Source organism: Ictidomys tridecemlineatus, chromosome 1, assembly GCF_052094955.1.
Source record: "Ictidomys tridecemlineatus isolate mIctTri1 chromosome 1, mIctTri1.hap1, whole genome shotgun sequence".
In the NCBI taxonomy this organism is placed as follows: Eukaryota; Metazoa; Chordata; class Mammalia; order Rodentia; family Sciuridae; genus Ictidomys; species Ictidomys tridecemlineatus.
Window position 1 is genome coordinate 244,762,857 of NC_135477.1, and position 14,036 is coordinate 244,776,892.

The 14,036-nt window shown below is 33.6% G+C and overlaps 1 protein-coding gene across 3 annotated transcripts in view; it reads left to right on the forward strand.

Moving 5' to 3' along the window:
• Positions 1 to 14,036, forward strand: part of Wdr70 (WD repeat domain 70) — a 279,175-nt gene that overhangs the window by 56,680 nt on the left and 208,459 nt on the right. For all 3 annotated transcript variants that reach the window (XR_013424157.1, XM_078017631.1, XM_005325626.4), the window contains exon 7: positions 6,432 to 6,565. Coding sequence is in view for 2 of the 3 variants with exons in the window: in XM_078017631.1 (XP_077873757.1) it covers positions 6,432 to 6,565 (134 nt within the window). In the remaining variant the exon portion in view is untranslated. The remainder of the gene's footprint in view (positions 1 to 6,431; positions 6,566 to 14,036) is intronic.

Below are 14,036 nucleotides of genomic sequence, written 5' to 3' on the forward strand. Positions count from 1 at the left end.
ATGATTCTTGTCTTTAAGTCTGTTGATGTGATGAATTATGTTTTTTTGATTTCCATATGTTGAACCAACCTTGCATCTCTGGGATGAACCCCTCTTGTTCGTGGTAGACTATCCTTTTTAATACGTTTTTGTATGTGTTTGGCAGTATTTCGAGAATTTTTGCATCTATGTTCATCAGGGATATTGGTCTGAGTTTTTTTTTCCTTGATGTCTTTGTCTGGTTTTAGTATCGGGGATGATTCTAGCTTCATAGAAGGAATTTGGAATGGTTCTCTCCTTTTCTATTTCATGGAATAATTTGAGGACTATTGGTGTTAATTCTTATTTGAAGGTCTTGTAGAACTTGGCTGAGAATCTGTCGGTCCTGGGGTTTTCTTGATTGGTAGGCTTTTTTAAAAAAAATATTTATTTAGTTGTCAATGGACCTTTATTTTCTTTATTGATATGCGGTGCTGAGAATTGAACCCAGTACCTCACACATGCTAGGCAAGCTCTCTTCCACTGGGCCACAACCCCAGCCTGATTGGTAGGTTTTAATATTATCTTCTATTTTATTGTTTGAAATTGGTCTTTTAAAATCATGTATGTCCTCCTGATTCAGTTTGAGTAGGTCATGTATCTTTAGAAATTTGTTGATGTCTTAAAGATTTTCTATTTTATTTTAGTATAAATTTTCAAAATTGTTTCTGATTATCTTCTGTATTTCAGTAGTGTCTGTCATATTTCCTCTTCATCACCAATTTTAGTGATTTGAATTTTCTCTCTTCATTAGCATGGCTAAGGCTTTGTCAATTTTATTTATTTTTTCAAAGAGCCAACATTTTTTGTTGTTGATTTTTTTTTGTTTCAATTTCATTGATTTTGGCTCTGATTTTAATTATTTTCTTTCTTTTGCTTTTAGTGTTGGGTTGTTCTTCTTTCTCTAGTGCTTTGAGATATAATGTTGGTTTATTTCTGTTTTTTTAAAAAATATTTTTTAGTTGTAGTTAGACACAGTACTTTTATTTTTATGTGGTGCTGAGAATCGATCCCAGCACCTTGCACATGCTAGGCAAGCACTAATTTGACTTAGTTCCCTCTTTGACTATTCCTTTAGTGAGTTCCTCCCTTTGCTGGTTTTCACTTTTTCTTTTTCACTTTATCCTCGTGGAATATTTTATTGAGAATGTTCTCTAGTGCTGGCTTTCTAGTTGTGAATTCTTTTAACTTTTGTTTATCACGGAAGGTTCTTATTTCATCTTCAAACGTAAAGCCTAATTTTGATGGATATAAAATTCTGGGTTGGCATCCATTTTCTTTCAGAGCTTGGTATATGTTATTCCAGGACCTACTAGCTTTCTGGGTTAAGAAATCAGCTGCGATCTGAATTGTTTTTTCCATATACATAATCTGATATATTTCTCTCGCAGCCTTTAAAATTCTATCCTTATTCTGTATGCTAGGCATTTTCATTATAATGTACCTTGGTGTGGATCTGTTGTAATTTTGTACATTTGGGGTCTTGTAAGCCTCTTGTGTTTAATTTTCCATTTCATTCTTTAGGTCTGGGAAATTTTCTGATATTATTTCATTGAAAATATTGTGCATTCCTTTGTTGTGTATCTCTGTGCCTTCATCTATCGTAATAAACCTCAAATTTGGTCTTGTCGTGTTGTCACATATTTCTTGGAAGTTCTGTTCATGGTTTCTTACCACCTCTGCATGGTCAACTTCATTTTCAGTATTATGTATTTTGTCTTCATTGCCTCTGGTTCTGTCTTCCAAATGGTCTAGTCTGTTGATGATGCTTTCCATTGAATTTTTAATTAGGTTTATTGATTCCTTTATTTATAGGATTTCTGCTTGATTTCTTTTCAGAATCTCTCTTTATTGAAGTGATATTATACCTTCTGAAATTTATCTCTGATTTTACTACTTACATCATCCTTTACATTGTATATTCTGAACTCCTTCTTTGACATTCCAACCTTCCTACCCACTGTAGTCAGCCCTGTCATTCCCCGCAAGCTTCAGGATTCACAGAGCTGGAGAAAGTCCAGCTCTCTCTAGCCTCTCTAACCTGTGTTCCCTTGGGAGAAATGCTCACAGTTTCTGACTTTCTGTTGGATTGCTAGGCTCAGACAAGCCCACACAGACCTAGCTGCAAACTCATGGATTAGGGCTTTCAGGTTCCCTTGCCTCCATTGTGTTGCAGTACCAAGATGTCCCCTGGATCATGGATGATTGATAAATTCTGGTGGAGAGGTGTGTCCAATCTGGTGAACCTGCATTCCCCTCTTACCCTCATCTCCACCTATTGTGAGCCAGCATCTACACATGAGACAGAACATTTGGCCTTTGGTTTTTTGGAATTGGCTTATTTCACTTAGCATGACAGTCTCCAGTTCCACCCATTTACTGGCAGATGCCATTATTTCATTCTTCTTTATGGCCGAGTAATATTCCATTGTGTATATGTACCACATTTTCTGTATCCATTCATCTGTTGAAGGGTACCTAGGTTGGTTCCATTGCTTCACTATTGTGAATTGAGCTACTATGAACATCATTGTGGCCTCCTCACAATTGTGTGCTGATTTTAAGTCCTTTGGATATAAATAGAGGAGTGGGATAACTGGGTCAAATGGTAGTTCCATTCCAAGTGTTTTGAGGAATCTCCATAATGCTTTCCAGAGTGGTCACCAATTTGCAGTCCATCATCAATGTATCTTTTCCCCCACTTCCTCACTGTTTTATTTAGCTATTTTGCTGCTGCAACTAAAAGATCTAACCATACAATTTAGGAAGAAATGTATTTTTGAGGGCTCACAGTTTTAGAAGTCTTAGTCCGTAGAAGGTTGGTTCCTGTCCTCAGGGCTCAATGTAAGGCCAACTTTTATGGCAGAAAAGTGTAGCAGAGGGAATCAGCTCACTTATTGGTGAGGAAGCAGAGAGAGAAACTCCACTCACCAGATACCAAATATATACCCCATAGCCATATCTGCAACGAACCACTTTCTCCAGCTGCACCACCTACTTCCAGTTACCACTCAGTTAATTGCATCAGAGATTATTTCACTGATTAGTTTAATGCTAAAGCTCAATAATTTCTCCTACAAACCTTCTTGCATTGTCTTACACGTGAACTTTGCAGGGACACCACATCTAAACTATAACATTCCACCACTGGCCCTCAAAAGCTCACAACCAGCTCTCAATGCAAAACACATTTTCTCTATTTCCAAGAGTCCCCATAGTATTAGTAGTTCCAAGATTGCTCAAAGCTCAAATCCAAAGTCTTCCCTCAGGCTCAAGGCAATCTCAAATTGTAAGCTCCTGCAAAATTAAAAGCAATCTACATGTATTCAATATATAATGGTTGAGTAAACATTTTCATTCACAAAATTAGGGGCATAGAAAGAATGGATTGATCAAAGCAAGACCAACATTCAATTGGATAAACAAGTCTTGAAATTCCATGTTTGGCATCTGGGGCACATGGCATCATGATGTTCTTTCCAGTGGGCTTATGTAGCTCCATCCCTGTGGCATTGTTGGTGGCAGCCCAAGTGACCTTTCTGTTGGCTCATCTCTGCTCCATTCTCTGTTTTCACTAAGCATTTCCATGTGAGCAAGACATGAGCTTTGGTTTTATAACCATTTAAATTTTAAAAAATATTTAAGATATTTTGCTAGAGAATTTATAATCACAGGGAAAACTGTTTAAGCATTAAAATATTTATATAGTTAATGTGCTATAAAATCAATTTAATTGCTTAATTATGAACTTGCATTTAAAGCTTTTTGAAAGCAGAGAGTAATAAAAATTCTCTGAATGTAAAGGTCAAATCTGTACTGTTTGTACTCCTTCTAGGTTAGAACATGAGACTTATTTTAACATGATTTGATATTTCATGTAGTAAACATTAGACAAGTACTTTAAAATATTTTATTTCTTGGTAAAAAAAGTCAAGTCCATTACCTAGAAAATTCAGTAATGGTTCTTATTTTTTAATGTAAATTAAAATAATATTTTTTTCAACTCTACTATAAATAATTGCTGTTTTAGACTAGCATTTATATATGAGCTCCTGTTTGCTTTTAATATGTTTAAAATGCACCTGAGAATTAAGTAGACTTCCTGTGTTCTTCCGCTCTTAGGGATACATGGTTTGAAAATTAGTTTAGTGGATCTGTGAAAGGACATGTATTCTCTAACAGGTACTCTGTCCTTCTGAGCTCTGTTTTTAGTCTTATTCATGAGTAATATATATATGAGGAACTGCAGAGATCCTGATACTTCAGAATTCTAGCATTGAAAACATTTTGTCATTTTGTTATAAAATTTGCTCTTTCTTTTGCATTAGGAGAGTAGTTAACTTTGAGATTTATTCTGCTTTTCATTCTTTGTGGAGGGGAATTTATCTCATTGGTTATACTCCATTGTTTTTGTGTTACATAAATTCTAAAAATTTTTTAGTCTTCTTCCTTTTTAATTTTTTTTTTTTAGTTGTAGGCAGACACGATACCTTTGTTCATTTATTTGTTTATTTGTTTTTGTGTGGTGCTGAGGATCAAACCCAGTGCCTCATACATGCAAGGCATACACTTTACCAACTGAGCTACAACCCCAGTCCTTAGTCTTCTTTCATTCTTGTAAGCAAATATTTACTAGAGTTTCTGTTTTGTACCAGGCCGTGTACTAGGACGGACATTCTATTTTGTGGTTCTGGGGACTGAACCTAGGACCTTACTCATGTCAGGCAAGTGCTATACCTCTGAGCTACGTGCCCAACCCTGAGGTTATACTCCTGAAGGCCAGGACAAGCATTGAATAGAGGAACCACAAATGAATTTGAAATTTCAAATTATTGAGTGGGATGAACTCTTGGTGCACTTAGCCTTCTCAGGGAAAAGAGCACCTCTTTAATTATACCAGGAGGGAAGAAGGACATCATTTAAGCTTGGAAACAAGTGATTTTGTTGTTATCAGAAGCAGATGTAATTTCTTAGATTTCTTAAAAACTAGTGTTCATTTACTTATATTTTTGATAAAAAAGACTTCTCATTTGTATGCTTTCCTACATACCTTTAGAGTCCATACCTAATTTTAACATGTAATAAGTTATTACTTATATACAATTCCCTTGCATCTGGAATCAGTGTTTGTAGGTAGTAATTGAAATGAGTTTAACTTATTTTGCCATTATTTAATTATGGTAATTATGTTACAGTAATTAGATTTCAAGTCTATTTATTAGGAGGACTCATTTTTAGAAGTTTCTTTTATATAAAACTTTTTGATAGTTTCATTACCTCACATGTATGGTAATCACATTAAATATTTTATACAGTTCTTTCCCTCTAAGAAAACAGTAGGTCCAGGGAATTCTTGCTTTGACAATCTTAAATATATCTCAAAAATATTGAGTTACGCATTGGGTATTCACATATGAATTTGACCTACAAAAATTCACATGGGAAACAAATATTTTATGGAACTGATGTAAGTACTATTACAGTAAGTTATAAATTGAGCTTTAAAAGTAAATGCTTAGGGGGCTGGATTTGTGGTTCAGTGGTAGAGTGTGTGCCGCCATGTGTGAGGCCCTGGGTTTGATCCTTATCATTATATGTAAATAAAATTATATTATTTTATATAATATAATTTTATTATATATTATATTATATGTAAATATATATTACATTATATGTAAATATAATATATGTAAATATATTATATGTAAATATATATTACATTATATGTAAATAAATGAAAAAAGATCCATTGACAACTAAAAAATACATATATAAAAAGGTCAATGCTTAAGAGGAATATACTGAGTCATTTAGCCATATGCACAAGATAATTTCTACTGTCTTGCTTTCTTCAGTAGATTTCTAGAAGCTCCCATTGTGGCATTATTCATTTTGATGATTTTATTTGTTTATTTAGTTAGCTAAGAGTGATGGGGTTGAATTGAGGGTCTCATGAATGGTAGGCAAGTGCTGAACCACTGAACTATTTCCCTCAGCCCATTTTGGTGATTTTAGATTCATGTGGTATTCATTCAGTTGTATTTAAATTATCTTGAACCTCAGGATTCTTTAGAAAGCCGAATTATTTCTGAGAATTTTATTTACTAAAACTATTTAGTCTATCATGCAATTGCAGTAGTAGCTATTCTGAGTACATTGTTAATAAGTGGGCACAAGACTGTCAATTAGATTAAATTAAAAAAACTTATTTTTTAATTTCAAAAGAAATAATACTTACAATAAAAAAGTTATAATATAGAAGGTGCTATCCATTTCCACTTTCCAGAAGTAACAGAAATTGATGGTCAGTTCTTCCTGTTCCTATAGGATAGGGGGTAAGGTGATGGGATGGTTGTAATTGACTGTAGGTTGTTTTGTTCAAATTAGTTTTTTTTTTTTGTTGTTCTTAACAGGTTTCTGCTTTGGGTCTGGATCCCTCAGGTGCCCGTTTGGTGACTGGAGGATATGACTACGATGTTAAATTTTGGGACTTTGCTGGAATGGATGCTTCTTTTAAGGCATTTCGATCCCTTCAGCCCTGTGAATGGTATGGATTTGCTTACTTAGTATCTTCATGTTTGACTTAATATTTGGAGATAGTGCTGTTGTCATCTGAATTTCATTTTTAATGATTTCTACCAAAATATAACTATGTACTGCTATCATTTAGACTGCTATCATTATTCATATGCAAATAAAATGTACCCCAAATTTTCTTCCTTTAGTTTTATTAACCTATGTTTTAAAGGCATTTTCTGTCTTTTGTTGTTTTTTAAAAATTGTACCTTGTCTTGTTAATTTAAAAACTCTAGTAAATATTTTGCAATATGTTTTTTTTAAAATTTTTTTTAGTTTTTGATGGACCTTTATTTTTTATTTATTTATATGTGGTATTGAGAATTGAACCCAGTGCCTCACACATGCTAGGAAAGCACTCTACCACTGAGCCATGACTCCAGCGCCAAGTAGTTCAATTATTAATGACAAGAAATTAAGATTGATTCCTAGATTAAGTTTATAACATTTGATTCCTTCATTGTAAAGTGAATTTTTTGTTCTTGAGTTAGGCAAATACTTTGTGGAGTAATACTTGGTACTATGTAAATATCCAGATAACTTCTCATCCTTTCACTTAAATTAGCTTATCATATTGATGATTCCTGAATCAGTTATTTCATGAAAGGTTGCAAATTGGTGATGTTCTAATTGTAATTTCATGTACATTTATTTACTGATATTCTTCTGAAAGAAGAGCTTTTTTCATTGACTGATATTATTGGTCATCCGTTGATATTGAGTTACCCAGCACTGCTATCCAGTAGAACTTCCTGTGCTGAACAAAGTACTTTATTTATTTATTTTTTATTGGTTGTTCAAAACATTACAAAGCTCATGATATATCATCTTTCATACATTTGACTCAATTGGGTTATGAACTCCCATTTTTACCCCAAATACAAATTGCAGAATCACATGGGTTACACACTCTCATTTTTACATAATGGCATATTAGTGACTGTTGTATTCTGCTAACTTTCCTATCCCCTACTATCCCCCCTCCCCTCTCCTCCCATCTTCCCTCTCTACCTCCCCTGCTGTTGTTCAATTCTCTACCTTGTTTACCCCCCCTTTCCCCTCACAACCTCTTATATGTAATTTTGTGTAACATTGAGGGTCTCCTACCATTTCCATATGCTTTCCCTTCTCTCTCCCTTTCTCTCCCCCCACTCATCGTTGTTTAATATTAATCTTTTCCTCATGCTCTTCTTCCCTGTTCTGTTCTTAGTTGCTCTCTTTATATCAAAGAAGACATTTGGCATTTGTTTTTTAAGGATTGGCTAGCTTCGCTTAGCATAATCTGCTCTAATGCCATCCATTTCCCTGCAAATTCTATGATTTTGTCATTTTTTAGTGCTGCATAATACTCCATTGTTGAACAAAGTACTTTATATCCTTACCATCCATTATGGTAGTCACTAGTTGCACACATGGCTACTGAATACTTCAATGAAATGATTTTTTAAAAAAATTTAATTTTAAATAGTTAAAATTTAAATACATTTGGTCAAGTAGCTGTGGTGTTTTAAATGGCCAAATTCAGCACAAACTATCATGGGTAACATGTTGCCTTTAAACTTGAAAATATATCATTTAAAGTCAAAACCAGGAAAACTACCACCACAGAGCCACAAACTTGAATGCATTTTTTTTAATATTTATTTTTTAGTTTTAGGTGGACACAATATCTTTATTTTACATTTATGTGGTGCTAAGGATTGAACCCAGTGCCTCATGCATTTTAGATGAGCATTCTACCACTGAGCCACAACCCCAGCCCTTGAATGCATCTTTTTAAATAAAAAAGTAAAATGTTGTAGTGCATTGTATATATTTATATGTTTTTATTTGATTTCTTTGTCTTTTTTTTTTGTTGGATCATTATTCCAGCTTCTGATTCTAGGACTCAACATATTAAAGATCAATCCTTGTTTTATACCAATTGAAAATTTGATGAATGTAAAATAAATTCTCATTCAATTAATAACCTGTTGAATATGGCAGTTAGACATTGATATGTATAGCTCGATTTTGATGTATTTTCATTTTTGGTATTTTTGAAATCTCTGGAATAATTTGTTTTAGACCTTTGTCCAGCATTAGTACTAGATTTGTAGATTTCTAGTTTTTAGTTTTCTATTGTCCCATTTGGTGAGAATCAGTACTGTTTTCTCTAATCCAGTCTAGTCACTTACCTTTCAATTTCCTTGTTTCCTTACAGCTTTTCAATAGTAGACCCATAATTAGATATATAGGTTCAAGATTCATAATCCTAAGTTTACAGACCTTTTATAAATGGAATACAATTTTTATATAATATTAATAATTTTTAATTACTTAAGGTAGTTCAAGTTATGAATTTCTTATCTCGGGCCAATGTAAAATGTCTGTATACTCTATTTCCATCTTTAAAAACTGTTAACTAATCAAGCAATACTTAAATATGTTCTCATATAGAAATTAAAACTACAACTTTCCCTTGACCATCTTCATTTTAATCTGCTTCTCAGTTTTCATCACTGTTTCATTATGTGTATTTGAAGTTGTTTTTCATGCTGTCATCAAAAGATATACGTACCTGTCAAAAAAATGGTGTATTTTGTATTTGTTTTAAAAAAATGGTAACAGATGATTATTATTCCAAAATGTTTTCCCCACTTAATATTGCTTAGTGTTATTTAATATTAGTACATACATACTTTTTAAGTGCTGCACAGCATACTATATAAAACTTAGTTCAGTGATTTTTGAAATCAGAACCATCTGGAGAAGTTGTCAAAATATTATCTACAGGACCCCACCTTTAGAGTTTCTACATCTTTAGATCTGAGTATTATCTGACAATTTGCAAGACTTCTCAAGTGCTGTTGATACACCTGGCCTGAGGGTCATACTTTGAGAACCTTTGCATTGTTTAGTTATTCTTTCATTGATGAGCTATAGGAGTTATGGCTGCTTTTTTGTACTTCACTGGTCACATATGTAAATTGAGTGTTTCTCAAAAGCAGATTGCAAGAAGTGAAATACCTATTGTGCACTGTTAAATTTTTTTTATTGATCTTTATAATTATACATTTTTATCAATACATTATAATTATACACAGTAGTTACACAGTTGTACATGTACATAACAATTTGGTTGATTTCATTCACCAAGACCTCCCTTTTTTTTCACTTTCTCCCTCTACCTGGTACCCTTCCTCTCCTGGGCTCCTACATTTTCTTCCTTTCTGCTCTCTAACTTCCACCTATGAGAGAAAAACATATGACCCTTCACTCTTCAAATCTGGCTTATTTCTCTTAATATAATGCTCTCAAGTTCTATCCATTTTCCAGCAAATGACATAATTTCATTCTTTATGCTGAATAAGACTCCATTTGTATATATATTACATATTTTTTTTATCTATTTTAGGCTGGTTTCATAATTTGGCTGTTGTGAATTCTGTGCTATAAACATGCGTGTACATGTATTGCTATAGTATGCTGACTTTAGTTATTTTTCCTTTATATATTCTTTTATTGGTGCATTATAATTGTAAATAATACTGGGATTGATTGTTCCATATTGGTAAATGCACATAACATAATTAGTCCAATTTCATTTCCATTACTTCAGCTCCTTCTACTCCCAGCCCCCTTCTTTTACTCTGTTGGTCTCCTGTCTATTTTCATGAGATTCCCTTCCCTTCTTTCCCCACTTTTTTATCTCTAACTTCCACATATGAGAGAAAATATAGTACCTTTTGCTTTCTGAGTCTGACTTATTTTGCTTAACATAATGCTCTCAAGTTCCATCCATTTTCCAGCAATTGACAACTTTGTGCTTATTTGTGACTATAAGTCTCGATTATGTATATAAACCACATTTTCGTTGTCCATTCATCTGTTGATAGACACCTAGGTGTTTCATAATTTGGCTATTGTGAATTGTGCTACTATAGACATAGAAATGGATATACATATATTGCCATAGTATGCTGAATATGGATAAATACCAAGGAGTAGTGTTGCTGGGTCATATAGTGGTTCCATTTCTAGTTCTTTGAGGAATGAACATACTGATTTTCCATATTGGTTATACTAATTCACAATCCCACCAATACTATGTGTTCCTTTTTCCTTACATCCTTGCTAGCATTTGTTATTTTTTCTTGATGACCGACATTCTAATTGAAGTGAAAGGAAATCTTAGTATAGTTTTGATTTGCATTTCCCTGATGGCTGGGGATGTTGAAAATTTTTAATATATTTGTTGGCTATTTGTACTTCTACTTTTGAGAAGTGTATGTATAGTTTATTGCACATGTGTGTTTTTATCATAGTATTTTGAGTTATTTATATTTTCTGGATATTAATCCTTTTTCAAAAGAGTAACTGAAAATGATTTTCTCCCACTCTATAGACTCTTGTTCATACTTTTGTTTCCTTAGCTGTGCAGAATCTGTCCCATTTATTAATTCTTTGTGTTATTCCTTAGCTTTAGGAGTCCTATGGAGGAAGTTGAAATGTTGAACGATGACCCTGTTTTTTGTCTTCTCCTAGCAGTTGCAGAGTTTTAGTTCTAATTCCCAGGTCTTTAATCAATTTTGAATTGATTTTTGTGCAGGGTGAGAGAAAGGGATTTATTTTCTATCTTCTACATATGGATATCAAGTTTTGTCAGCATCATTTGTTAAAAAGTCTGTTTTTTACTCCTGCATATATTTTTTTGCAATTTGTCAAGGATCAGATGATTCTCTTTGTCTACTTTTATTTCATTGCTCTGTGTATCTGTTTTTATGCTAGTACCATGCTGGCATAAAATTAGTATTATGATGCTGCCAGCATTTTTTTTCCTTCTTAGAATTGCTTTGGCTGTTTTGGGTCTTTTATTCTTCCAAACAAATTTTAGGACTTCTTCTTTTTTTTTTTTTTAGTTTTGCGAAGAATGTCATGTGATGGGGATTGCATTGAATCTGTGTATTGCTTTTGGTGATATGGCCATTTAAGCAATATTAAATTTCCTTATACATGAACATGGGGGTCTTTTAAATTTCTTTAATGTTGAATCATTTGCATTGTAAAGGGCTTTCACCTTTTTGGTTTGATTTATGCCTGGATATTTCAATTTTTTTGAGGCTGTTGTGAATGGAATTTTTTCCTGATTACTTTTTTAGCCTATTCAGTATTGGTATGTAGGAAAGCAGTTAATTTTTGCATGTTGATTTTGTAACTTGCTACTTTGCTGAATGTATTTATTAGAAATATTCAGGTGGTGATCTTTGGATTGTCTTAAGTATAGGAGAATATCATCTGCAAGCAGTGCAAATTTGACTTCTTCCTTTTCTGTTTAAAATTTTTGATATTGTCAGATTTGCCTTCCCTAGCCCTATGAGTCAGCCTCCTTATATCAGAAAACATTTGGCATTTGGTTTTTTGGGATTGGCTAACTTCACTTAGCGTTATCTTCTCTAACTCCATCCATTTACCTGCAAATGCCATGCTTTTATCCTCTTTTATTGCTTAGTAAAATTCCATTTTGTATATATGCCACATTTTTTTTTTACCCATTCATCTATTGAGGGGCATCTAGGTTGGTTCCACAGTTTAGCTATGGTGAATTGTGCTGCTATAAACATTGATGTGGTTGTGTCCCTACAGTATGCTGTTTTTAAGTCCTTTGGTTATAAACCAAGAAGAGGGATAGCTGGGTCAAATGGTGGTTCCATTCCAATTTTTCCAAGAAATCTCCATACTGCTTTCTAAATTGGCTGCACCAATTTGAAGTTCCACCTGCAGTTGTATGAGTGTACCTTTTTCCCCACATCCTCACCAACACTTACTGTTGTTTGTCCTCATAATAGCTGCCATTCTGATTGGAGTAAGATGAGATCTTAGAGTAGTTTTGATTTGCATTTCTCTAATTGCTAGCGATGATGAACATTTTTGCATGAATTTGTTGATTGATTGTATATTCTTTTCTGAGAAGTGTCTGTTCAGGTCCTTGGCCCATTTATTGACTGGGTTATTTGTTTTTTTAGTGCTTAGCTTTTTGAGTTCTTTATATACCTTAGATTAGTGCTGTATCGGATGTGTGAGGGGTAAAGATTTGCTCCCAGGATGTAGGCTCTCTGTTCACTCACAGATTGTTTCTTTTGCTGAGAAGAAACTTTTTAGTTTGAATCCATCCCATTTATTGATTCTTGGTTTTAATTCTTACACCAAAGGAGTGTTATTAAGGAAGTTGGGGCCTAATTCCACCTGATTTAGGGCCTACTTTTTCTTCTATTAGATGCAGGGTCTCTGATCTAATTCCTAGGTCCTTGATCCACTTTGAGTTGAGTTTTGTGCATGGTGAGAGATTTTAATTTCATGGTGAGAGAGTTTAATTTCATTTTATTGCATATGGATCTTCAGTTTTCCCAGGACCATTTGTTGAAGAGGCTATCTTTTCTCTAATGCATGTTTTTTGGCACCTTTGTCTAATAAAGATAATTACAATTTTATGGGTTAGTCTCTGTGTTCTCTATTCTTCCATTGGTCTACCAGTCTTTTTTGGTGCCAATACCATGTTGTTTTTGTTACAATTGCTCTGTAGTATAGTTTAGGGTCTGGTTTAGTGATGCCACCCACTTCACTCTTCCTGCTAAGGATTATTTTGGCTATTCTGGGTCTCTTATTTTTCCAGATGAATTTCATGATGCTTTTTCTATTTCTATGAGGAATGTCATTGGGATTTTGATTGGAATTGCATTGAATCTGTATAGTGCTTTTGGTAATATGGTCATTTTGATAGTATTAATTCTGCCTATCCAAGAGCAACTCCATCTTCTAAGGTCTTCTTTGATTTCTTTCTTTAAGGTTCTATAATTTTCATTTCATAGATCTTTTACCTCTTTTGTTGATTCTCAAGTTTTTTTTGAGGTTATTGTAAATGGAGGTAGTTTTTTTCATTTGCCTTTCAGAGGATTTGTCACTGATATACAGAAATACATTTGATTTATGGGTGTTGATTTTATATCCTGCTACTTTGCTGAATTCATTAACTAGTTCTAGAAGTTTTCTGGTGGAACTTTTAGGTCTTCTAGGTGTAGAGTCATGTCATCAGCAAATAGTGCCAATTTGAGTTCTTCTTTTCCTATGTGTATCCCTTTAATTTCTTCTGTCTGTCTAATTGCTCTGGCCAGTGTTTCAAAAACTATGTTAAATCGAAGTGGTGAAAGAGGGTATCCCTGTCTTGTTCCAGTTTTTAGAGGGAGTGCTTTGAATTTTTCTTCATTTAGAATGATGTTGGCCTGGGGCTTAGCATAGATAGCCATTATGGTTTTGAGAAATGTTCCTGTTATCCCTAATTTTTCTAGTATTTGAACATGAAGGGGTGCTGTATTTTCTCAAATGCTTTTTCTGCATCTATTGAGATGATCATATGATTCTTATCTTTAATGATCATATGATGATGATCATATGATTCTTTATCT